General features: G+C 34.5%; 1 protein-coding gene and 1 long non-coding RNA gene across 4 annotated transcripts; one reads left to right on the top strand and one right to left on the bottom strand.

Moving 5' to 3' along the window:
• Positions 1-326: 326 nt before the first annotated feature.
• Positions 327-20,720, bottom strand: LOC125051798 (protein mesh). Of its 3 annotated transcripts, XM_047652358.1 has the most exons (22): positions 20,275-20,720; positions 17,077-17,315; positions 16,400-16,606; positions 15,741-15,899; positions 15,161-15,298; positions 14,618-14,786; positions 13,733-13,990; positions 13,014-13,353; positions 12,014-12,295; positions 11,425-11,557; positions 10,836-10,930; positions 10,172-10,290; positions 9,572-9,723; positions 8,959-9,067; positions 8,345-8,481; positions 7,585-7,714; positions 5,838-6,100; positions 3,847-3,951; positions 3,601-3,709; positions 2,654-3,524; positions 1,415-1,579; positions 327-1,207 (listed from the first exon to the last, which is right to left on the bottom strand). In XM_047652358.1, exons 1-22 carry the CDS (start codon positions 20,606-20,608, stop codon positions 886-888), a joined length of 4,836 nt encoding a protein of 1,611 aa, XP_047508314.1. In that variant the 5' UTR covers positions 20,609-20,720; the 3' UTR covers positions 327-885. The 3 variants fall into 3 exon arrangements, with proteins under 3 accessions (XP_047508314.1, XP_047508313.1, XP_047508312.1); XM_047652357.1 differs by lacking the exon at positions 2,654-3,524 and having other exon boundaries at positions 1,415-1,568; positions 20,275-20,719; XM_047652356.1 differs by lacking the exons at positions 327-1,207; positions 1,415-1,579 and having other exon boundaries at positions 2,342-3,524.
• A 3,202-nt stretch (positions 20,721-23,922) lies between these two features.
• Positions 23,923-26,432, top strand: LOC125051877. The gene is made up of 2 exons (XR_007117362.1): positions 23,923-25,040; positions 26,254-26,432. It is a non-coding gene; the product is annotated as an uncharacterized LOC125051877 (long non-coding RNA).
• Positions 26,433-26,542: the final 110 nt, after the last annotated feature.

Raw genomic sequence — 26,542 nt, 5'->3', positions numbered from 1 at the left:
TTCCCAACCTTTTACTTAAAACTGGCATCAAGTTAAAACTATTGCCATGATAAAAAAAAATGAAGAGACGAAAAGCGCAAACTTGCTGGGAGAGATTATGAGATTATACGTTCCGGACACTTATCACCACTTCCGGAAACGTAACCTTTTGCTGTGAATTCGACTCGCACAGTCCAGCGTCTACATTGTAGACCGCACCTTAATAGTTTTCTCGACTCTTCGCAAGAGAGCGACCTATTTGTAAAGCGTATGGGGGTAATATACTGAGATTCAAAAATGTACTTAGAAAATATTAATGGATGACGGGAAATAAGTACAACAATTTTATTTTTAATTATTAGTATAATTTTTCAAACTCAATAATTTCCACTTACAGTAAAAATCGTCTATAAAACATAGCACAGGTAGTATTAAAATAAAATAATAAAAGGTGATATCTAATCTAAGAAACATAATTTACCTACTTAAATTAGCATATTTTAGATTGTCATGAATCTAACAAATCTAACTGACATCAAGAAAATTAAGGTGGGATCAATTTAAAATAATCATTCAATTTAAACATAAATTACAATTATGTTAGTATGAAGTGTCACTAATTCGGGTATTAAACAAAAATATATAAACTGACACACAACTCCAACAACCATTGGTTTCAATAAAAGGTTAGAATTACAAAAAATACGAAGGTTCCTTTAAACTTTTAAACGCGAAATTAATATATTATTTAAAAAAAAATACCAATCGTGATTAGCGTTTATATCATTTTAATTAGTTGGATTTAAATGTGTAATAATAATTAGTTTAAATTAGTAGTAGAAAATAATATAATATAAAAACGTCATACTTTAATCTAAAATAATGTTTAAGTTCTAACTATAAACTTTAATTTATTTCCGTTTCGCCACTCCATTGACTTCCTGGCTGTTGAATATTTTGCACGGGTTGTGGTCGGTTAGGCGTAAAAGTCTGTTGAGGACCTTCGGGATACCGCTGAGGTTCCTGGACGTACGCCTGAGGCGATTCAGAAGCGTATTCCTGAGGTGATTCCTGATATCCTTGGTATCCCTGGGCTTGTTGTCCGTAAGCGAAACTCTGCATAGGCTCTGTGGGCTCAGGACTGTCTTCAGTCACGTCTTTTTTGTAAGGAATTGAATCATCATCAGAGTTAATTTTGACAGAGTCATCAGGATCAATTTGTCGAGTCCTGAAAATATAATTAATATATAATAATAATTTGAAAACGCATGTATGTAGGATTTTTGTTATAAAAATGAATAATAATAGATTACACAATTAGTGCTATAAATTTTACGTCGGGACCAGATTTTTAGAGTTGCCGTTCAAGCAGAAAATAATCCCTGTAATTGGAATGTAAATCCGCTAAATTTCTTAAATAACAAACATGTCTCACTTTTCTAGATAAGCAAGCTCCTCTTTCTCTTCTTCCTTCTTTCTCAGAAGGATTCTCCATCCGATACATATCATGATGATAGCAATTGGTACCATCACAGCACTTATAATACCCCATGTCGCACCGAGGGTCCTTTGTGAGTACTCTTGGTTACCTGATGACGTTAAATTAGCAAATGCATGAGCACTTTGAAAATCAAGTTTTTTATTATAATGACAATTAAATGACGACCTAAAAGAATAGTTACGAGATGTACCTAATCTAAGTCCACGCCATTTAAGATTAGGGCCGTAAGAATTTATTTTTAATTCAGCTCTGATCAAATAAATAGTTAAAAGTTAATGTAATTATAATTCTGAATTCGGACACACGAACACACGAACATTATAGAACACTAAAACTGTTAATGAACAGCTAATGATAATAGCTTAAGGTAATGTTCAATTAGTATTGTACAAAATTAAGTCAACATAATATTACTTATTAGCCATAATTATTGTATAGGCTAGATTGTAATTCATGTAAAGTCGCAGTCTTTTTTGTGAACTTTATAATTTAAAAAAATTAAAAAAAAAAAAAAAAAATTAATTAAAATGTATATAATGTTTTCTCTATACAATGGAATGACTTTAAATTAAATTGGCATTACTACGAAATGTTTGTTCTTATGTGTAATGTCCTGCTTGTTTGTTAAACAATTTTATCTAGATACAAATCTGTTACTCACCTCATTGTATGCCCCAATTTCTTTGTTTACATTGAGATAAAACTGATAAGAAAGCAAGTATCAAGTGTGGGTACTAATAAAAGAACCACATGACCGAGAAAATTTCTATTCAAACTTGATACTTGCTTTCTTATAAAAGATATGGTCATAGTGAAATTATTGTACCGTCGGAACAGAAATTCTCTCGCTCTGTGTTAGTAAATTTTTCAAAACAATTTATTATATTTTACATTTTGATAAAATTTCAAAAACATTAACAACATCATTGGGGAACATCACACCACGATTTTACAAGTGCATAATAAAATTAAATCGTGCATCAACAATTATCTAAGCCAATCTCCTATTGTCATACTTGGCTTCCTATAGTAATACTAAATTAGGCTTAATGTTATTTGTTCAGTGGGATGGATCTAGAGAAAAACTATACCATAGTAGACTTACTACTAAATGTAGGCATTTCTGAAGATGGTGGATCAATTAATGTTTCAACAGATTTCCCTCTTTGTGGTGGAAGAGTGAACGTTTTTATTTCAGTTGCCGGAGCACTCTTTGGGGGCTCTGGCAATCCAGGATTATTGTAAGTATTCCTGGGACTAATATCGGATGTCGGACTTATAGGGGGCGAATAGATTTCAGAATAAGTAGGTGAATAATGAGATGAGATAGGACTAATTTGCCCATCGTATTTAGGGGAATATGGATCTTCTGATTCCTTTGTAGAATAACCAGACTCACTGGGAAGGAGACGCCGTCCAGTTTGACGGGGCTTCAGGAACTCTATATCTTTAGCTGGGCGGGTAAGTGTTGAATCTCTATTAGACTCAGAGTCAGATGGGGACGTTATCGACAATAAGTCTTCCTCAGATAAATCCCACGGTTTCTCAGGGAACTCAACTTCTGGAGCATTTGCTAAAGGTTCATTTGTTCTATAAGTCTTATCGTAACCTCTACGTTTTTTTAAACTAGACGGTTTATCAGATTTATTGGAATCGCTTTTGTTTGAGTCAGTGTAGCCTATGCCAGAGGTTTCACCATCTAAGGGTTCGTTGGGAGGAGGTGGGGCTGATCTTCCTATAAGGGGTTTAATAGGTTCTTCTGTTGGGGTGCCCGGTGTTTTTGGTTTATCTGAATACTGACTATGTAAAGTTGATGATTTCATTGTATCGGTGATGTTCCCCATTGAGTGTGATCTAAGACTAAGACGGGATGCGGATTTCGATCGCGGTATATTCTCGAAGCGGAAGCCTTCTTTGCCTTCTGATTTGGGTTTGTAATAGCACCAAAACCAGCAAAGGCAAATTATCAGAGCCAACGGTACAATAATTGCCACTATGATGCCCCAGGTAAGGAACAGCGTTTGTTGTGAGTATTCCTGGTTACCTGGTATTAGAAGTATTTGTAAGTATTGTTATATACTATATAAATCATTTGTGAAAGTATATTTTAAAAGACTCACGTAAGCATTCAGTGTAACCGTAGTCGGGAAGATTCCACCTGCCGTTCTCTTCGCACACTCTGCGCTTGTCTCCGGTTAATATGAAGTTTTGATTACATTCGAAGTTTACCTAAAGAATTAATAACGCTTATAATTACCTAAAGAATAAAATCTGCTAGTTTTGTTACTGAACCTCAGAAGATCTTTAATCACACAGTTAAAGTTATAATGATTGGAATATGAAGACAAAATCTCTGTAATATTTACCCTTGTTCCAGGCGTAAAGAAGAAGTTACTCTTTCGTCCAAACCGAGGTGTTTCCAGAATACCGCAACTGATAACTCGCCGAGCATTAATTTCCTTGATGTTAGTCTAAAACAAAATACACAGTAACAATTTTCATCACATAAATGCAATTTTCATTGCAACGGCCCGTGAGAAACTGAATTTTAAAGTATTCGTATAAAACCTTGGTGAAGCCCCATAATTAAAAGAACAATGGGAGTCTTTTGATATATTCAAAGGACAATTAAATGTGTGTCACGGTATCAATTTACATAACGTACAATTACAAATACCCTAGGAAAATTTATGGGTTGTGGATTAGGTGTGACTAGGTCACATCGTGTCCTATATAATCTCCACCACAAAGCAGATTCGCCACGGGTTGTGTTCAAATGTTGCAATGGATTTTTCATTATAGGTTCAGAAATAGTTGTCTTGAAAAAAAAATACTAAACGAATATTTTTAAGGTATTTGTTTTATTTACATTACAAGTATAGTAACCCCCTATAATACGGTACCCCTATAAAGCGTTTTCGTATAACGCGGTTTCCGTCCACTATATAACGCGGTATTTCCTCCCTATAACGCGGAGATTTCTCAAGTTATATTTCTGTAGTGTGAAATTTATATGGATTTGTTGTTGTTATAAAATTAAAGTAAATAACTTGCTTAAATTCGTGCTCTAATTTTTGATTTAAAAAAAAAACGGTTTTACGAGAATTCTCCTAAAACGTGATTTTCGGGTCTACAGCGTTATACCCATCCCAAAGATATTTAATTTGGTCTGGTCATTTTCACGGAAACTGGACCGTCGTCGTGTCGTAGAATATTGCAGTTTGGCTAATTAACGTATGTTAGTAAATAGGTAAGATTATATTTAACATGCCATAACGACCTTTAATGATTCATTCAATGGTTATTTGACATTTAACAAATTGCGTAGATAACAGTATAGATTTTCCCACGTTCAGTAATAAAAAGCGTACAACTTTGCATTATTACCTCATGCGTACTCTACGAGATACTCTGCGTAAGTCTGTGCCCAGGGTTCGAATTCCGTAGAGAATCATTTTTCCAGGTTGAACAGAACGTGGTCATATTACTCACGCACGCTTACACGCATAATCCCCAACCGGCCGGGTGTGGGTGTCGCCGCCTATACGCCATATAGTGCGGGCGAATGTATTATACGGGTGCCCAATATGGGCGGATAAGCTAAACCGGCACAAAAAAACTATTATCAGGCAGTCGCAGGGAGTAATCGCCATTAGGGCCGCGAGGGCGTACCGCACGGTTTCTTATGACGCAGTGTGTGTTATACCCTACACCCTGACACGAAGCGGATGCCTTGAGCGAAGTTTATTGGATGTGGGCCAAATCCAGGCACAATGGTAATGACCCTGCGCTCGAAGCAATCAAGGCTTGGAAAAGTGCCGAAGAAAACCAAGCAATAAGACACTGGGCGGAGGAACTGGCTGGTGCGAGCTCCGGGTTTTACATCAACGCGTTCAGACCACAGCTCGAGAAATGAGTGTGCAGCTACCGCAACCTACAGCTACTCGTACAGATTTTGTCCGGACACGGCTGTTTCAGCAGCTATTATACTATACTATATATTATACTTAAGGTAATAATAAAAAAGGTAAGGGCGTGCAGGCATCAACCTGCCATCATTGTGACGCCGGCGTTGTTGATAATGGGCTCCACACTCTAAAGGATTGCCTAACATGGGAAGTGGAAAGGAAGCCTACTGGGCGTGATACAGGGCGGGTACGCTAAAAGACCCGAATTCCGCTTTTCTAAACTTGCGTTAATAATTCGGGAGGTGCCACTTCAATCATAGTTTCAGTATCAGAAGTACTAAGAATATATCATAAAATATTAAACAATATTTGGTTATACATTCTAATGACTTATCTGATTGCCAAAATAAATTGCCTATCTAATAAATAAATATTAGAACGCTACTTACAATAGATGCCAAATAATTCTTCGTAAACTCAGCCATGTCTCTATTCAGGGTCATTCCATAATCATATCGACACTGATACGAATCTTGGCATATTTCGATAGCTCTAGCGACATCTTGCGACCGGTTTGCTGGTAAGAAGTTAGCTGGTTCCTTTATAAAGTTCGGTATGAATTGGTTATCGTTGTAGTAAGCTGCCGTTCGTCCATATTCACGTGTAAACATTGCGACTCCTATATCTTTTTGTTCTCGATCCGTGAGTTGCCCTGGAATAGTTAAGATGGTTATATTAATAACCAATGGTTTTTATTAGGTTAGGAACACATTACCTATACTTGGGAAACTGGAGTCTGGGATTAATGAAAAATTCCCGTAAATTGAAACCAATCCACTGGGAACAGATTTGAATTATGTAAGAGAGTGTCAAACAAAATGAGTTATTCATTCCAAATATGCTGCAGTTCCTCTATTATGAATTAGTTATACAGGGTGGCCAAAAAGTCGTGGATCAAACGCAAATAGGGGATAGATGAGGTCATCAGCGGCAAAAAATTGTTCTACGGGAGGTCTCTAAGGTCAACCCCTGCAGAGTTATGATTTATTTTGGTTTTTATATGAAAATTGACTTTTTTTTACAAATTCTTCTTAAAATTCGAAAATATCGACATCCTGTACCTTTCTCATAATATCCACTAGATTGGTACTGATAAGTTCTTGCGTTAGACATACTATTTATAGTTGTTTACTGAGTGTATTCAAGATAATATTAAGTGATACAATAAAACATTTTTTCCAATCAAAAATTTTTCTTTACTACGGACCCCACTGTGAAAAAAAATTACTCTACCGAAAAGTGACCCTGTATTACAAGTTTTGGCGCATTTTATAGGGATTCTGAAAAGGTATTACACATGGCAATGAGTGGCTCAAATATCTTTCTAGGTCGAAAAAACAACAACGATTCGGTCTTATGATACATTATTTACCTACCTGTGACCAGTGCTGTGTGAATCGGACTAGATCCAAAAAATTGGACAGATGGCTGGAGGGTTATGTAGGAATTTGATTAGACGGTGCAGATTAAGTATTATGGTCAGAGGCAGGACTTTTGAGCATTTATTGTAAAATGTTTTGTTTCCTACAAACAACCTTTGAGAAATAATTGTTTTAATACAATTATTTCACACTTGTTGTTGTTGTAATTCTTCCTAGAAAGATATTAGGGCGACTCATGGCCATGTGTAATACATTTTCAGAATCCCTATAAAATGCGCCAAAACTTGTAATACAGGGTCACTTTTCGGTAGAGTAATTTTTTTTCACAGTGGGGTCCGAAGTAAACAAAAAGTTATGATTTGAAAAAATGTTATATCGTTTAACTTAATATTATCTTCAATACATTCAATAAACAACTATAAATAGTATGTCAAACGCAAGACCTCATCAGTACCAATCTAGTGGATATTATGGAAAAGATACAGAATGAAGATATTTTCGAATTTTAATAATAATTAGTTAAAAAAAGTCAATTTACATATAAAAACTAAAACAAATCATAACTCTGCAGGGGTTGACCTTAGAGACCTCCCGTAGAACAATTTTTTGCCGCTGATGACCTCATCTATCCCCTATTTGCGTTTGATCCACGACTTTTTGGCCACCCTGTATACCATTAGCTTTAACTTTGAGGAGAAGGACCAATCTATTATTTTGAATATTGCAGAATCCGATATTTCTATATTATACTCACAATATTGAGCAAACTCTCGATGTGCACTTTGGAAGTTGTTGAGATCGACCGCTGCCAAAGTTCCATCCGGTCTCATGAAGTCATCGTTGACATCCAGTGACCAATTTCCGAATAATCCTCGTGTTCGATTCTATAACAGTTTGTTGAAAATACTAGGAATTATTAAAATTATAAGGCGAAACGATTTGTTAAACAAATAAAAATTGTTACAAAAATGAACAGAGTTTTAAAGCCATTCGCTTCTCTGGAGAAAGGTTCACCACAATTTAAGCCTATTAATTCACCATTGTTTATTTATTTGTTACACTTTACAGTATGAAGCATTTACCAACCAATGTAGTAAAAGGTTTCTATATTATATCCTTTAAAATAAATGACAATTACGGCAAAAAAGAGAGGAAACATTTTTTTTAATACAAATTGTAGTTTTCACTAACCTATTTAAAAAACTTATTCGTCTAATGCAGTGTTTCCCAACCTTTTTGTCCCATGCCCCCCACTTTACCCTTTCTAAAACTCTTATGTTCCCCAAGTATGTAATATAAAAATTTAATTTTTCACTTAAGAGAAAATTGTTAACGAAACAATAATAAAAAACGTCGAGTCCATTTTCGAATTGCACCCTTTAACAATCAAATGCCCACGTGTGGGGCGTGGGCCCCACGTTAGGAGACTCTGGCCTAATGCTAATAGGTGTTTAACAAAGCTTTTTTTATTGATGTTTTCAGTGTTAGTTACGATTTCTTATATATTGCCTTACCATATAAGTCCAAGGCAGATATACTCTGGAAGTCATGTAGCCTTTATTCTCAACAACCTCGACACCAGCCCCAGAAGAAAACATAATTACGATTTCCGATTGGTTGAGAATGTACATTGGCTGATAGACTGTCACACCTGAGAAAGAAAGAATTTAATTACCACGAGACATTCATGTTAGCATGGATAAATATGCTTGGCAGTATTCTGTAAGGCCAAACAGCGATGGTGGTCCGACATCAAGATTGAGATTTTGTACCGCGTGATGCCAAAGTGACATAAGCATGGCGGTTTTTGAAATAACTACATCGAAATTGCTTACAATTAGGGCCGGATTTAGAAGTTTGGAGGCCTCAGGGCAACAAAGGAGTGGAGGCCTCAAATTATTTTCCAAATAAAATGGACATTTTTTTAGTTGAGTTTTTCAATCATTAATTTATTACCTATAAAACCAAGTAGATTATTTCAGTATTTAACATACATAAAAATATATCAAAAGAAAAGTTGTTTAGTCGATTTATATACGACCGAAATAACACAAAGAAAACGGCTAGCTAGCTACAACTAGAGTTTTGAATAAAACATATATAAGACTCTCTTGGTGTGTTTATTTACCTGGGAAGTATTGAACTCGAAGAGCTGGCCGGTCGAAGAAGATACGTTTACCGTCAGCGAAGACATCTAAACGGTAGCGCCATTGCGAGTGCTGTGGCCGAAGACGTACCTGTTGAATGGAATAAATGATTTGCTGTTTAGATATACATCACTACTTATTGAATACGTATACAGCGAGAAAATGCCAGCACTAAGGTACACTGCCACAGGGACCAATCGTTTTAATTTGATTAAATTTTCTAATTATCAAATTTAAATTATTATTATTATGTTATCTACTATAAATTAGGTAAGGTTAAGAATATTGTAAATTTACTATTTGTGTGTTGAAAAAAAATATAATTTTTAGAATTAAAAATCCTTATTCGCAACATTCGTACATCGAACTTTGTGAATCGACGAGTGAGTCTCGACGATAAGGAATGAAACACGCCATTGTTAAAGATGTAAAGGAAGATTCATTTTTTCCACTTTTAATTCTGGAGTTTCAAAATAATATCTAACTAATACTGTTAAAATCCTATATCGGCTGTAGAAATAGTAGGATAGAAATTTCGGCAACTTAATTAACCTGTCCAGTAAATGCTCAAAAATATTTTAATTAATGACTTACTTCAATAGGAACTGAATTATTAGAAGCGGAGACAATAGATGTTATATGTGTAGCATTGACTGGCCCGTATATGTTCCTCGATACTTGCTCAAATCGTCCTTGAACATCCAATTTTAACTGAGGTTCATCAACCCTCACCAAAACGTATTCACCTGGAACGAAAATACTATTAAATCGATTCTTGAGACGTATCTATTGACTTTTTACAATTCACAAAAAGTTCAATTTAAGAAATAAATTTCTGGGGCATTATTTTTAATAGTTATATTCCAAGCTTAAAGTTTTGATAAGAAGATTTTGGGTAAGAATATTAGCTGTAAGCATTTTAGTTTTTAGCAAAATATTTTTCTTATTACCAGTTCTAGTATTGTGTATCAAACAAATCTAGCGCGTCTCTGTATTTGTGTAGCAGAATACATTGTTGCTTTTGACAGGTCATACGATAAAAGGGGCAACTAGAGACATATTTTTTTAAATATTTTTAACATGTAGTTTTGACTTACAAAAGTGTCTTTTTAATAGGTCTAATTGAAATAAATGATTATAACGTTACATTTAGTTTGTTAACGATGACGTCATTAAAACTAATTCATTTATTACCTTTTCCATTGAAGGTGTACTGAAGATCATCAAACGTCACAATGTGAGGATCACCGAATACACCAGCGACTCCTGGCGACTGATAGGCAACACAATCTTGAGAGGGACGGCGTTCGAATCTAAACAAGTGGAAATTAATAAGTATAAATTTCGGTTATATCGAGGAATTAGGAAGGTATAGTAGTTGACTGTCTTAAAGTGAAGATTTAATTAGAATGATATTCTGCTGGTATGACGCGCAGTTTTCCTACTAGATACATTAAACTTAACTTAATTTTTTTTAAAAGTGCGTGCTTACAAAGTGCACATGTCAGAAGGGAAATTTTTTTGGCAAACTTATTTTTAAGTCTTGTTCATATTTATACAAATCTAAAAATTTCCGGTCTCAATCGCTCTCTCCCTTTTCTTCGACAAGAACGTTGCACATCTTCGTGACGTATCCGTAAAAATTTTACCCTCATGCGCCTAAAAAAGTTTCACTTCAAAAATGTGAACAAAGAAAATCTCGCTGACCACAACTGCTGATAAGCATTTGAAACGCCGAGATCAAAAACACCTCGTTTATAATAAGTATTAATAAGAAGTTTTAATAAAAAATTAAGAACATGTCATGTTGAAGTTGCTTATTAACTGATCATAGCTAAATAAAACCTTTTCAAATTACCTGAAAGTCTCGCAGCCTACAGCCTGCTCTTCCTGCCACATACAGCATTGGTAGAAAGGAATCATATCATGGAACCAATGGGATAAAGAAGGCACCTAAAACAGAAGGTATGATTTATTCTTGGGTTATTTCCGACCCTGTAAATTATTATTATACGCACCCTCACCCATCCAAATACTCATACATTCAAGCTTTGGTCTTATAGAATTTTTGTTTCATTAGATGAAACACTAAGACAGGTCGCACTTTTAGGTCTGAGACTCAGATCTGTTTCATGATCATTTGTCAATCTAATAGGCAAGTAGGTGATCAGGCTTCTGTGCCTGACACACGTTGACGACTTTTAGGGTCTAAGGGAAGCCGGTTACCCAACGATGTTTTCCTTCACCTTTCGAAATGCTAATAATATAATATATTTATAGTGGAATCTCGATAACTCAAATGTCAAGAGAAATGCAAAAAATCGGTATTATATATAATAATAATATGATATATGTTTTATATTAATATTGTTTAATATGATATATTTAACATTTGATATGTATTTACACTTACTCTAAAATATTTATATAGTTATTAAAATGATTACCTTGTTAGCCTCGTTGTAAGGAGTGAAACCGAAGTCGTGTGATCTGTGTGGTCTGGAACCCCACATTTGATCGTACGACAACATGAGGAATCCATTCTTGTCGTAACAACATTGTTGACCTGATCCTTCAGGACTGAAACACGTATTTCGTTAAAAAAAAGTGCGTCCTTACAAAGTACACTACTTACAAAACTTTAGATTTCCGAGCCTCCGAGGGAGGAAAAAGGAAGATATGTCATTATAGGTCATTAAAATATTTAAAGTGTCGAAAGTTAATACTCGTACAAATGTGGCATTTTAATTTAGAATTCGTCATTTAAGATTTCAATCAATTATTTTGCATAAAATATAAAACACTAATATTTCATAAATTCTCTTTACGAAATTTTAATTTAAAAAATAGAATTTCTATAAGGTAATTCGCCCTTCTCACTCTCTCTCAATCGGTCTCATTTGCTCTCTCCCTTTTCGACAAAAACGCTGCACATCTTCGTAAAAATTTACCCTCATGTGCCTAAAGAAGTTTCACTTCAAAAAGGATGGATTAAACATTTATAAATAATACGATATCCAATCAGATATTGTTTACCTTGGCGAAGCGCTCCTAACACAATGAATAGCACCCCAGTGGTATCTACAAGTGGGATTGGTATCTTTGTCACAACTTTGGTCTGGTAAAAATCTTCCCTTATCCAAAAGAGCATGCTCCATAGTACAGGGACAGACCCAAACTTGGGACGCGAAGTTCTTCAAGAAACGATCATTTCTCAGCCAGTTATTACATAAAGAGTTCGCCCATCGTTGACCGTACAGCCTTTCCCATTGGGGAGCAAAGTACCAACCGAGTGGTATTGGTCTACTCCATAGTACTCTGAAAACATTCAAGTGTATGTATAAGGAAATTTAACTTAAGTGCTATTATAAAATACTGGGATGGATCAGTTCTTTAGTTAAAACGTCAGACAAAATGAGTCTATGAAAAATAGGAATATATAAAATGACTTTCAATAATAATAGACGTACTTTGTTCTTTAATTCAACATTGTATCGAGATAATTTTTCAAAGGTGTTGGAGTTTGAGTTGTTAAGTTTTCGCGTACCTTGCGGTATGTGGAAAATACAGAAAACTATTTAAACCATTAGCTAACATATTTCAAAAACTCTACTAAAGGCCGATTTACATTATCTTAGTGTAGGATAGTACTTTAGTTGAAACATGTAAACGCTACTTGCTTAAGTAAACGCTACGCTAAAGAACTTGCCTTTCAAGTTGTACTAAAGCACTCTCCTAAACACTAAGATAATGTAAATCGGCCTTAAGTCGCTACAACCTTTTAGGTCTCGGCCTCAGATTTCTGTATCTCATAGGCAATAACGTGAACCTTCTGTGCCTGACACACAACGTCGAGACTTTTTGGGTCTAATGCATACCGGTTTGCTCACGATGTCTTCCTTCACAGTACAAGCTAGTGTTAAATCCGAACATAGAAAGTTGGTGCACTGCCGGGGATCGAACCGACGACCACGAGATTCGCACGTTAAAAAAAGGCCAGCACTTTTTCAAAAACTTTACCATAGTAAATACTTACGGTGAAATAGAAACTCCTTTATAAAGTTCCGGAGTCGTCAAATTGATTTGTAAGAATCCAAACTGCATATCATTGTGAATAAGATTATCTCTATTCCTGAAGTTTTGGGGGTTGATTACATATTCTCCTGTATTAGCCACCCCTACTTCTATCATGTCTATGAATTCCAATTGAGGTCTGATAGTGACTTCCTTATATCCCCACAACCCTATTTGCAGCTGAACGTTCAGATTGGTTGTTAAGTTAAATCGATCCCAGGTTATGCGGATTTCTGGAGGATACCTCTCGTGCACGGCATTGTCGGTGAAGAAGATTTTCTCTTGAGCTGTTGCAGGTGTTTCTGAAAAAATCAAACGTATTTATAGGAAGACTATTTAAATAAAAGCGTAAAGACTGACGTCAATAAAGAAATACATATTAAATGCTAAATGCTTCTAATTTTACATTTACTGCCAGTAATAATATCAAGGGCGTAGAACGGACGAGAAGAACTGGCAATAAACTCTCCGCCACCCTTTTTAATCGCCAATTTTGTTGTTTTACAAAACGGTCGTAAGCTGCAACCATTACTCCATGTTCCACATGACATCTTTAAGTAATTAATAGTTAATTATATAAAAACAAAGATTTGGCCTCTATCAGCAGTAGGCATGGTGAAATAGGAGCACTCACTTACATTCTCGTGGGAACAAAACGCAAATAAATATCATGTAACTTACCAACGAAGAACTTTCCTTTCCATTTGAAGGGTTCATTGTTTATCGATATTTCGAATCTTGCATAACCATTATGGTAAAACATTGGCTGAACACAAATCGCTCTATTCACATCGACCACAGCACCGCGAACTGATTCTGTGTCGAATCTGCAAGTGATTTGATCGTTTGGATTGAAACAGGGGCCTGTTATGTTGACTATTGTACCGCCCAGCATGTTACCGGACTCCGGCGCAAACATTAAAGGCAGATTAGCACCATCTGTAAAGTTAAAAAACTTTAACTTATTTTTCATAAACTAAACTAAACATCTCATCTTAAATGAGGACAAACAGAAAATATATTCTAGAAAGAACATACATGTGTTAAATTGACATGAGAACTTATGAAGGCGGAGCGCTAACCAGATCCATGCAAATTTCTTACAATCGTGAAAATTTTCGATGTGCTCATATAAACATGTTATACAACTCAATGTGAAAACAGATATGGTTTTACTAAGGTTTGCTTTTTGCTTTGAGCAGTGTGGCGTAGTGGCTGCAACGTGCTACATTCATCTTTGAGGTCGTAGGTTCGATCCCCAGCAGTACACGAATGGACTTTCTTTCTATCTATATGCGCATTTAACATTCGCTCGAACGATGAAGGAAACCGGGTTGCCTTAGACACAAAAAGTCGATGGCGTGTGTCAGGCAATGGAGGATTAGATTAGATTAGATTGACAAATGATCATGAAACTGATACACAAATCTGAGGCCCAGACCTAAAAAGGTAGTGGGCGCTACTGATTTATTTTGATAAATAACATAATGCGTTGACGAAACTATCCAGATTATTCAAATAAAAAAAAGTGTACTGAACTTAGCGATATAATGTAAATAATCTTACCGATATCCTTATTACAAGTTCCCATCAATATGTTTTCGTCGATCCTAAATATATGCCGACCCGGAAAGCCATTCGCCCATCCTCTTCCTGTCAGATCTCTTAGCACTGATGCTTGAGAATAGGGCTTGTATTCATAACTCCGTGTACCGTTACCAGCGTTGAAACCAATCTGAAAAGCCACAGTTAATTTAGTGGTAATGTCTAAAATTATACTCTTATTGCTGTTATAGGGGATGGGGAAAAGGATCTTAGGTTTAAACTTTAGTTTTAGTTTGAGTTTTTTTCTATTGAGCTGTGCAGAATAAAATAAGATTTATTATATCTTGAAAAGAACATACTTTTTTTTTCCTTTTTTAGAACAACTAAACGGGCAGGAGGTTCTCTTGATGTTAGACACTCTCAATGCCAGACGGCTCGCGAGTTTGCGTTACCGGCCTTTTAAGAATTGGTCCGCTCGAAAATGTGTCTTTGTACAATCATTATAAAATATACAAATTCTATAAATTAATAACCATAATAAAATTTACAAATAAAATTACGTACGTATGCCGGTACACCACCTTCTCCAGTGGTAGTATCACCACCAGCTTCAGTATGTGAGCTCCAGTTAATTTCAAGGTAGTTAAATATAGCGTATGTAAAAACTTCATCAGTCGCTAAGATCATTTGGAAAGTGTTTGTCTGAAAAGAGAGTTTTTAATGACATCAATATTCGTGGAATTCTTATAATAATAATAATAATAATTTATTGCAAGAATATGGTACAAAAATGTGTCAGGTGGTACAGTCATAAGTTCGCATATTCTGCCACACACAATGGCGCGCAAATTTGTATTTAAAGGAATTTTACATTTTACATTATTAGTCATATGAATTGGTCAGTTTTTATATTATTTGTATCATTATATTATTGTACATATCACATACGTTATTAAATTTATGTTCTAAACTTATGTTCTAAATATTCTGTTACGCTATAGAAGCACCTTGACTTCAAAAACCTAATTACCTACCTGCGAACCTGCAGTAAATTACTACCAATATTTTAATTTCAAAAATTACATGGACACGAAACATTTACATATTAATTCATTATATATTCTATCTATCTAAGAGCACATACCATAAAGAGAGAGTTATCTATTCCCCCAGCAAAGGACATGTTTTTCCAAGTGATAGTGATTGCGTGTTTCGGGAAAAATGTCTCAGAACCAATAACACCTTCGCGGATGTCCCAAGTCACTCGTTCTCGCATTTCTATTCCAAGTTGATCAGTCCTTGTCTGAAAAATTAAAAGTTTTTGAATTCTGACATGCAGGAGACGTACTCCGCGACCCTTAGTTTAATCATTACATAATGTATTATTTTAAGATATATAAAGAAAATGCTTAGAATGCGAAATAATAGCAAAAAAAATATGTGGCTAACAATATACCAACAAAAATCCTTTCAGTATTTTTTTCAGGTTCGGACAGCTTAGGACATATATCAACTACTTCTTCATCTTAGTTAGAGCTAGTCCATGAGTAGACTGGTTGAGGGTCGGAAGCAACAACTTCACTCCTCCACACGATTAATTAAAATCGTTGAGGCAACCTATTATTATTTATACAAATGCGAACTTGCCAGATCACGCGTAAAGTTTTTGTTTTTTAAGTGTTTTTTACTTAGCAGCCGAGTTCGCTTACAGGTATGTAATTGCTTTCGTTTGGGTTTACTTATCATAGAACCTATGTTTAGAAAATTGTCAACTGATTAGAATAAAAAAAAATTGAATTATACCTGTAAATCTCTATCCATTCTGAAATAAACTCCAGGTCTCCGCTGATCAGGGTCCTCTGGTCGCTGACTTCCAATACGACATTTGCTGAAGAAGATACCAATGAACGAGGGGTCGTTGACGGTAGGCCAATCTCTTACTGGGAAGGAGAGTGGATAGGTGTAGTGGTCTGGCGGGTCGCTGAAGTAGATGTAACCGTTCATGGATAACTGCAAAAAAGAATGAAATTATACAGCTAGAGAAATGAGATAATGTATTAATTTAATGTTACATATTTGGAAATAAATAATTCAACTACCATTAAACTTTCCCCATTATTTATATTTACACTTATTAAAAAACATCCAGTGGCGCTACAACCTTTTTAGTTCGGGGCCTCAGAATTGTATATCTGTTTCATGATTAGTAGGTGATCAGCCTCCTGTGTTTGAAACACGCCATAGAATTTTTAGGTCTAAGGCAAGCCGGTTGCCTCACGTTTCCCTCACCGTTCAAGTTCATTCGAATGTTTTAAACGCGTACAAGGACAGAAAGTCCATTGGCCGGGATGGATGGAAGATTGAGAGTCGCACGCTGAAGCCACTAGGCTAACATAACACTGCTCAACACTTACTATAAGTCAGAATCATTTTTGTCTTCTGTAAGCCATTTAAATAATTGCTATAGCTTAAACACTTACCCTTGTATAATTAAATCTGAAACCAAAGAAGGGCAGTTGGAAGTTGAAGTTCTTGTGAATTTGCGGGGTAGACGTGTGAATGTCGCGTTGGTAATCTCCAATGTTCTCATTGCCCCCCTGGTCGTAGAACCAGTACATGAAGTTACTACGTATTTGCTGCAGCCGCTGCGGCGTGATGACGTAGGGCTGACCATTGTTCTGGTAACTTGTTGAGGGGAGCACTCTACCATCAATGTGAGCTACAAAGATTTTAATTTTGTTTTTAGACAGCCATTTTAGATCTCATTAAAATTCATACGAAATTAAGGGAAAGTTCCATAAATATCGATTCAATAGTTCTTAGGATAACCTTTTTTTACATTAGGTAAACTTTTTTGTATTTCTCATCCCTATTACTCAATACACGTTTTTATATCGGTTAACTAAGAAGGCTACACATGTTTTTAAATAAAATATAGAATAAACTTTCTTTAACAAATATAAAACGTACGCCAAAGTCAGGATTATATTATTTCTAATAAAATAAATTTTCTGTATAAAACACTAATCAGTTACGATTTGTTGAAGTCGAACAAGCAACGTTGTTAGGGTATATCAAAGCCAGTCACCGATAACATTGATAGCTTATCGATTCTTCACAAAGCTGGCTTATTTGTAGAATTTCTACCTGTTTAAGTAAATACCATTTAGTATATTATATCTTAGATATTGCCCGCGACTTTACGTGGAATAAGAAAACTGTTACTGTTAAAAGATCTATATGCGTAACGCACCTTTATATACATTGTGGGGTATAATATCTCATATTATATAAATACAGTCAAAATCGTTTACGACGACATCGTTTAGAACAACATACCGGTTATAGTGACCAAAAGCAAAGGTCCCGGCTGAATTCTATTAGACCGCCTTATAAAAAAAATAACAGATTTTTTTAATGTAGAAAAATGATAATTATATGTACATAATGTCTTTTTAATATAATTTTCATGTGAGATAAATAAAATGTAGTTTTATTTTATATATAAGTTTAAGTATATTAATCACACATTCAATAATAAGTATTAGGTACTTAATAACAACGTCATCGGCTGTTACGACCATCGGTTTTTACGACCAAATTTGAGTAGTCCCTTCGATGTCGTTATAATAGATTTTGACTGTATTCTAATCTATTCCTAATTCAGCGTTCCAAATTATCCGATGACAGAAAAATCGTAGCAGAAAATCACGTTAATTTGATTTATTTCTGCGTTTGATTTCTGTTAGTGTGACAACGCTCAAACATTTAGACAAGTGTGACTTTCGTAAACCTAAAAGGTATGGAATTTGACCTAAGGGACTAAGGGAGTCATAGTTCGCGCTTAGCCTCGATGTTTAATCTTAACATTCGTTTAGTAATCAGTTAGTCTTTGTTAGTTGGTCACGGTAAAGATACGTTACCTGCCGCTAATTTTGACTAAAACATTGCAAAGCTACACTTAATGATTGGGTATTACATTTTTTGAAAATTGATGAAGTAGTTGTACTATTTCACATATTTCGAAATATTCTGCGTCACGTCTATAAATAATTTGGCTAGGAATCGAAAAAATTGATAGCTAGTAGTTCGTTTGATACTAAAACCACATACAAAAAATCATCCTAAGTTAAGGGCTTATTAACGCAAAATCTACTCACTAAAGACATGACAAATCAGTTTGTATTCATGTTTAGATGTACAGAAATTGTTTGCACAATGATTGCGCTAAACAAATTTTTCTGATGTGAGTGAGTCAGTCTGTTATCATAATGATTAAACTATGAATAAACTACATAGAACTCAATGAATAGCAGGACTTCTACCCCCTTAAATCTGATAATTATTTAATTCATTATTAACATGACAGAAAACATAAATCAAAATACTATTAAATATTTTAGTTCCTCTCTTTGGGTACTCTTGGGCCGTGGGGTTCAAGTGCACTGGCACTAATTAAAGGTCTAAGTGGGCGCCTGGTAGATAATATCGGTGACCCCAGAGCTGGTGCTTTCCTCGCTCAACGAATAAGCATCGCAATACAGCAAGGAATTGCTGCCAGCGTTAAAGGTACCACAGGGACCAAACTTTAAGTAAGTAATAAATAAATTGGTGTAATAATAATAACCTTGTAATAGGAAATAATTGCTTTTGTTTCGCTTCCTTTATAAGCAGTTTTCTCTAATGAATACACAGTATCTTGTATCAGCAAACTACGAAGGTTAGTAAATAATGTATTTATATAAAATGCTCAACAAATTATACACAAATCAATAAAATTTTAATTGCTGTAACATCGATTAAGATAAAATTACCATATACTTTTACGTGATTATAGCCTAATAACGTACGGTTAGTCTTTTCAATTCACATTAAGGTACGATTTAAAGGTAGGTTTACCGTACACTGCAAAGCTAATTAGGTAATGATAAGGGCTTTATCAGGGCAGATAAACAAGTACCTAGTATAAAATTTATAACAGTAAAAGAATGATTTCATCGCGAGTATACTCAAGGATAAGATTTTTGGGTCAACTTTATGATTTTAAGTTGAATTTGATGTAGATAGCACATTAAACTACATAATTAATTTACTGGCGTTTGTTATTTCACGCAACTGTCTCATCAAATCATTGTGATATATATAATATATGTAAAAAGCAGTTCATTTGTTCGTTTCATATTTTTATGCATAAATTAGCTCGTAGTTTTTTAATGATTTATAGATTGTTCTTAGACTTTGTATTCGACTTAGTATTTGCCATAAATTAAGTTTGCCAGATTTTATCCACGTTTATAATAATGCAGTTTTGGATAATGTGCTAAATAAATTCTATATCGAATCTAAATTCATCTTAGGTTTCCACGCAAAGATGACACTGCGTAAAGCGACTCATTGATAATATCAGATAAAGAAGGTAGTATTGGAAAAAAACATTCCAATATGTAATTATTATTGTGTAAGTGTAACGCATCGCTATTTAAGATGAATCATCATTTGAGTCATTGACGCACCTGCGTTTACAAGTATTCAATCATTAAAGTATTTATCTTTAAAATTAATTTAATGCTTACTATTGGTCTGAACAAAATGAAAAATGTTAATCCTATTAACTCCCTTTGTTCTATAACAAAGATTACGAGATTTTACGTCATCAGATACTACTTTATATATCTTACCATATTCAGTATTAGTTTGAGAGGTAGTTGAGGGTATTTGCATCTGCCTCTCAATCTGAATATCACTCAAATCAACAGCCTCCAAATTATTAGGTACATCTCCAATCAACTCATCTTCTAATACTTGATATTTGCCGCTTTTTTCTTGTAAAGATTCCGCTACTACCTCCACTGCATCATCTACTGGGCTTTCTGATTTATCTTCTACGTCACCCGTTGGGGCCTCTTCAATGACTTCTTCATTAGCAGTTCTTTCTGTTTCACTAACATTGTCCTGTGCAATTACACTAACACTTACTACTAAAACTATTAATGCTAATTTAAAGTTAGCCATTGTTCGACACTTTCACAAATTCATATTATTTGTTATCTTTTTGATAATTTTTGCGGTAACGGCAGGTGGACGAGTATTGTAGTCTATGACTGGGGTGTTGGTACATTGTGTGCCCAATGATATGGCGTTATCTGAAGATATGATAAGATAGTGAATAGGAACGCTGGGTGTGCCAAATTCTTTGTTTAATCCTCGTTGTCCTAAACTACTAGTTATTTAATTGACACAAACTAAGTAGCAATACTTACGGTAAATATTGCAGCTTATAAAATGGTGATCCATTACACCAATACAATAGATCTGTGACCATTGCACTGATTTTGCTTTAGCAGCTTTCATTCTATGACGACTAGTAAAACATCTGATTGAACCAGAAACTTTAGTATAATGCCTTAAATTTAGCGAACATCGTAGCGTTCATTTAAAAGTAATGTTTCTTAGTATCTTTTAGGTAAATAGGTACCTATATCTCTAAAAAAGCGCAAAGAATAAACCCATTTATAACATTTCAGATATAAAATGTTCTAATGTCAGAGGTAGTTTCGTTTATTAGTTATCGATTTTGATAAGATAGATAATTTACATGATTCGATGTATATTACATTTTCTATATTGATCATGTAATAAAACTACAAATTGAACGTGGACTTTAATTTTGTAATTTTAAGGCTTAAATTTGACTAACACACGTATTTCAAGACTAAAAATAGAGAATCACGTCATCTTAGTCTGAGGACTTCCTAACAGGAAGTAGTGATTATTCATCAAAGTGTATCTAATGAATTGACTAGATTCCACTAGATATGACTTTCAGTTGTCGACTCATCCATCGAACATCTGAAATAACACTGATTTTCTATGTCCATCTTTAACATATGGTCATAGCGAGGCATTACCAGCTAATCCTATAAAGAGTCATCTTTGTCGGTTTTCCGCCAAGAAAGATCCTTTTGTCGTATCTTCTCAACTTGAAGGGATACTAAGGATACCCCATATAGCCGCAGTATACTTAGAATTGGCATATCGAAAGAAGAAAAGAATCTAAAAGAAATAGCCAAACTGGCGTTCAAAAACCTGGGTGTTTTGGTTAGGACTAAGCAGGATTTCCCTTCGGTACAACGTATGCAGCTCTACAAGGCTCATGTACGACCTCAGATGGAATACTGCTCTTATAGCTGAGCCGGTGCTCCCAAATACCAGCTTCTTTCTATGGACCAATGGTGGTTCAGCGAAGGGATTAACGAATTGTCAATCTTCAATGTACTCATCGGTTTGATTCTCACTCTCTATGCAAAGACATCACGTCTCTATCTGTATTTTAAAAAGTGTACTATGGAGAGTGTTTTGATGAACTGTTTGGGCCCTGCTGCCTCGTTTCATCACCGAAGGAGCCGTAATGATTTCAGATTTCATCCGCACCACCTTTATGTGCGTCTTTGCCAACCAGCGAACTGTAGAATCAGCTCTTGGCGGAGGTCGTATCTGCTAGGGAAGACCAGACATTATTTAAAAAGAAAGGTTACTCGTACCTCAAAGGCCGACACGCGCCTATTAAATGGGTCATGGGCTATGGTGACTGTTTTTTATGATTGTTCGGCTTATTTTCCCGGCTTATAAAAAAAGAACTACTTGATAAAGTAACACCTTTTTCTTTCGTCTTTGCGATACGTCATTCTCCATAAAAATAGGCTAATAGAATTTTGATACCATTTTTATATAAACAGTAACACAACAAATTTTATTTATTAATCCTTTTTAGCATTTTTGTTTAATCAGGGGACTAACGAGCAGGAGGCTCATATGATGTTAAGTGATAATGCCCATGGACACTCTCAATGACAGAGGGCTCGCTAGTGCATTGCCGGCCTTTTAAGAATTGGTAGGCTCTTGAATGACTCTAAGTCGAATTGGTTCGGAAATACTTCAGTGGACAGCTGTTTCCACAGCCTTAGTTGTGTTCAAACGCTCAGTTGTGTGTGTGTTCCTATTCTTGACGCCTTGTCTTCTGGTGATAAAACTCAGCTTCAGATCCGAACAACTCCTCTGAACACTCTCCGTGATGACTGATTACAGACTCACCCTTAAACATATTAACGTTCTGCAACGGCTTAAAAAATCCTAAAAGTGAGACCTTACATGCATAGTACATTTAACGCCTTATCAGTTTGTGATAGCAAAATGTGGTCTTATTTTAAAATTGAAGTAATTAAATACATGCCACTGCAATTTTTGTCAATATCTCTATTTTTTCAGTCGGTAGCTCATGTCTACGCGTCGTGGTAATCAAGGAAACATCTGTAGCGGATCTGTTTCCACCGGTTTCTTTCCAGTGCCTCTCTTATTACAGCGTATTGAGGACAACGAGTCTTACAAGTACCAACCACGAGTTCTTACAAGTTCTCATCGGAAATGCGCGTTGAATGTTGATATAGATTTTATGTAAAACTAGTACTTGATCTTCTGTTTTAATTTGTACACTTATGTTGATTTAGCATTTGTTTTACGGAATCAATTTGACCACTACAAATATTACTCGTATGTAAGAGAACAATCAGTATGTTTAGTTAATGCGTCAAAAAATTTATAATTAAAAACATCTAGACAATTTCAATAGTTATACGGTGTTAGCTGTTTCATTCTACAATAACTTAGAATTTACAGTAAAATAAAAAATTATGTAGGCGTCTGAGAGATAGTACCGGTGACCCCAGAGCTGGTGCTTTCCTCGCTCAACGTTAAAGGTACACTGCCAGGGGACCAAACTTTTTAAATTTGTTTTAATTTTCTATTTATCAATTTTTAATTATTGTTTTCTTCTTAAATTTTGAGATATAATTATATTATTACTTTAGCAAGTGGTTTTTTTTGTCTGATTGACTGAAACCTTCGAAAAATTTGCTTTAAATTTAATACAAAACGTTGTGAACAGAAATAAGTAGTAGTTAATCATCGTATTACTATATTACAAATGCTATTTTGCTAATTATAATTTATACGCACCAAAGTAACTTAATACCTCCGACGACAATATAGTCATGGAATTAACCAAAGAAAATATATACTGAAAAAAAAAAAGGTTGTTATTGTCTAGTTATAACAGCTTACGTATCCGTATGAATTTCTTCATAGACATTTTAAGGAATGACTCACTAGAACTTCATAGGCATTTAGATTTATTTAAATGGATAATGAGATAGAGAGAAAGAGAAGGTTTCCTAGAACAGATTATGTATCTGTACGTTCCAGACAGTTATAACCGCTGCAGAAAATAAAACCTTTTTGCTATGTACTCTTCCACAGTCCAGCAACAGCACGCTGCCATTCCCCACAGGGAGAGCATGTGGGAAATGGCAGCTTAATAGTTTTCTTGACTCTTCGCCTGTGATTTAAAAACGTACCTAGAAAAGATTAATGCAAGAAGATTTTCCCTTTTTTGTTTAAAATTAAGCGTAGATATGCTGTATATATATCCATAAACGATACTGATGAAATGAGAGTATATATAAGGTACCGGGAGTTCATTACAAGCAAACGCATTCACTTTAATTGCCCATGGAAGTAAAATACTTTATAACCTTTTCTTAAATGCTCGTATCTCCTGATCGATTCAAGTGCACTTAATTGGATTGCTTTTATTTACAACATTCTCTGGTCGTTTCCATTCGCCACAACAACCGTACTGAGTGCAAAACAAACCACACGTCTCCAATCTTACCAATTTTCTTTAATAATCAAGAATTGCGATATATTCGATAATACCGCGTACATTACGCTGTGGGCACGTTGTTACATTTAGCTGTCGCTTATATAGACCGTAATGCAGTAGCAAATGTAACATCGTAATGAGTCGGGAACAAACGTTGAGATTTTAGTGCTTTGTAAATCGGATATGTGCCTGAATTAATTTATAGAATTATGGTTAAAAATTGGAGTCAAGCCTAATACACTTTTCCAATTTGCATTAAGATTTTGACAATTGAATCTAGTATTTCATAGAACTGAATCAATCAAATGAAATACAACAGTCGACATTCTTGGTATTACTTCTTGTGTAATCAAAAATAATGTTTAAAGATTGAAATATATATAAACTTTGGAAGTAGTGGCTATTATTTTAAATTCACATAAGATACCTTCGTGTCTAGTGGTTAATGAGTACAACACTTCTTTGTATGGTTGTTTTTCTGCTATAAGCTTTATATACAGACAATGTTTAATAAAATAAATAATTGTTATATATAAAATAAATAAATTTTTATTGGTCAAAGTATTCGATCTTCGAATCGCACAACTAATCTAAAGTAATATAGATGTGTGTATAAATGAGCGGGCACTGCATTCAGTGCACTCAAAGAAACAAGTTCCAGTTGTTTAGTTGCATTTCTGTGGCTTTAATTTTGAAATAAAATGCCTTGCGGAGGTTGCGGTGACAGTAAGTACTTTTTTTATAACCAATAAGGATTTAATTATTTAGATTTTTATTTATTACACGATATTATATAAATTTATATCCCACCCCTATAGACCAATTTATTAATTTGCCGTGTTCCGCTATTGAATCGAGGACTATAAAATCTATTTAGGACAGGCCGTTGTTATTAGTGTTTAAGTATTAAAAGCCTCTTTGTGTAGAACCTTCTACAGTGTCGTGCTTTGGTATAGTATATGTGAATTGTGATATATAGATAAAAATAAGAAAATCATTCCCAATAAATCAATAATAATTGTTTTTACAAATAACATAACAGATTAATATTATCTGGAGCTTCCGTATCTTTCAAAAGATATAGGAAATGAGCGTTAGTAACCAAAATCTTTTTTTAAAATTAAATTATATATCTCCTCTCGCCGAATATATATTATAATGAGATCAGACATTAATTTATATTCACCAAAGCTGAAAATATATATTTTTTTTTATATTTGAGGATTCAAAGACTGCCATTTTATCTTAGTTAATTCTTTTCTAAAATTGTGTCACTATTTCGAAACGAACTTTTCAGAAGAAAGAGGGCTTTCTCTGTTTAAAAATCCTAAAATTGTTTAGAATTCCAACAAGTAACTAACACGAAACAGAAAAATGGAAACGATTTTATAATTTAAAATAAAAAAAACTTTGTTATCAAGTTTATTTTACTTTTATAATCGGTTAAATAAAGGACATTATAATCAGATTATTAATTTAGCGTGAATAATATTTCTTACTTTCTCATAAACTAATAATAATATACTACTTTCCGGCGGAATAATGTTGATAAACACTATTAAATTTCATCAAATATTATGAAACATTGACCATACCTTAATACATACATGTTTAGAATAAATACTAACTTTGCTCATGATCCACTGAAATACTTAAAAAGTATACAATTTGTCGTAATGTAATAATTATAATTGACAAGCAAAGCAGCCAAGTAACAAATCGTTTTGCTAGTCTGAATAACTGAGACATCCTTGGATGTCAATCAAGTCTTATTAAATACGTTGATAAGTTGAACATTTTGATATAATTTTGGTTCTTGGATCTTTTACGATGTTTTCAATCACTCGACCGAGTCTTAAAACCCAGGAAACCTGTCTAAATCAGGTTTCTGAGCTAATGTTTCTCAGTTCCAGTAATTAATCTTTTTTTTTTATTTCAGGCTGCAAATGCACCACTGCCCAGTGCAGCCAATCGTGCAAATGCGATTCATCATGCTCTTGCGCATGCAAGCGATCCAAGGACGCAGAAGCTTCAGCTAAGAAATAGCAAGTTCAAGTCCAATTTTGTGCTTTGTATCCAAAAATAAAAATGTGTTTTTAGTTTTAAGAAATAATCGTTTTCTATTTCATAATTTTTTTCCCACTCCAGGTGGTTTTTCGAATATAGTCGAAACTTGAGTGTATGTACTTTTCATAAAATATTTTATAATGCGTTGGGTAATAAATATG

The sequence above is a fragment of the Pieris napi genome, chromosome 8 (genome assembly GCF_905475465.1).
Source record: "Pieris napi chromosome 8, ilPieNapi1.2, whole genome shotgun sequence".
Classification (NCBI taxonomy): domain Eukaryota; kingdom Metazoa; phylum Arthropoda; class Insecta; order Lepidoptera; family Pieridae; genus Pieris; species Pieris napi.
The sequence above is the reverse complement of the archived record's forward strand: the minus strand, read 5'-3'. Positions and strand labels throughout refer to the sequence as shown.

Excerpts from the sequence above, each read along its gene's own strand:
- LOC125051798 (XM_047652358.1), bottom strand. The coding sequence starts at position 20,608 with ATGGCTAACTTTAAATTAGCATTAATAGTTTTAGTAGTAAGTGTTAGT. Across the intron at positions 16,607-17,076 it reads TCAGATTTAATTATACAAGG|TTATCCATGAACGGTTACAT; the intron begins GTAAGTGTTTAA and ends TCTTTTTTGCAG. Across the intron at positions 6,101-7,584 it reads TCGAGAGTTTGCTCAATATT|GGCAACTCACGGATCGAGAA; the intron begins GTGAGTATAATA and ends TAACTATTCCAG.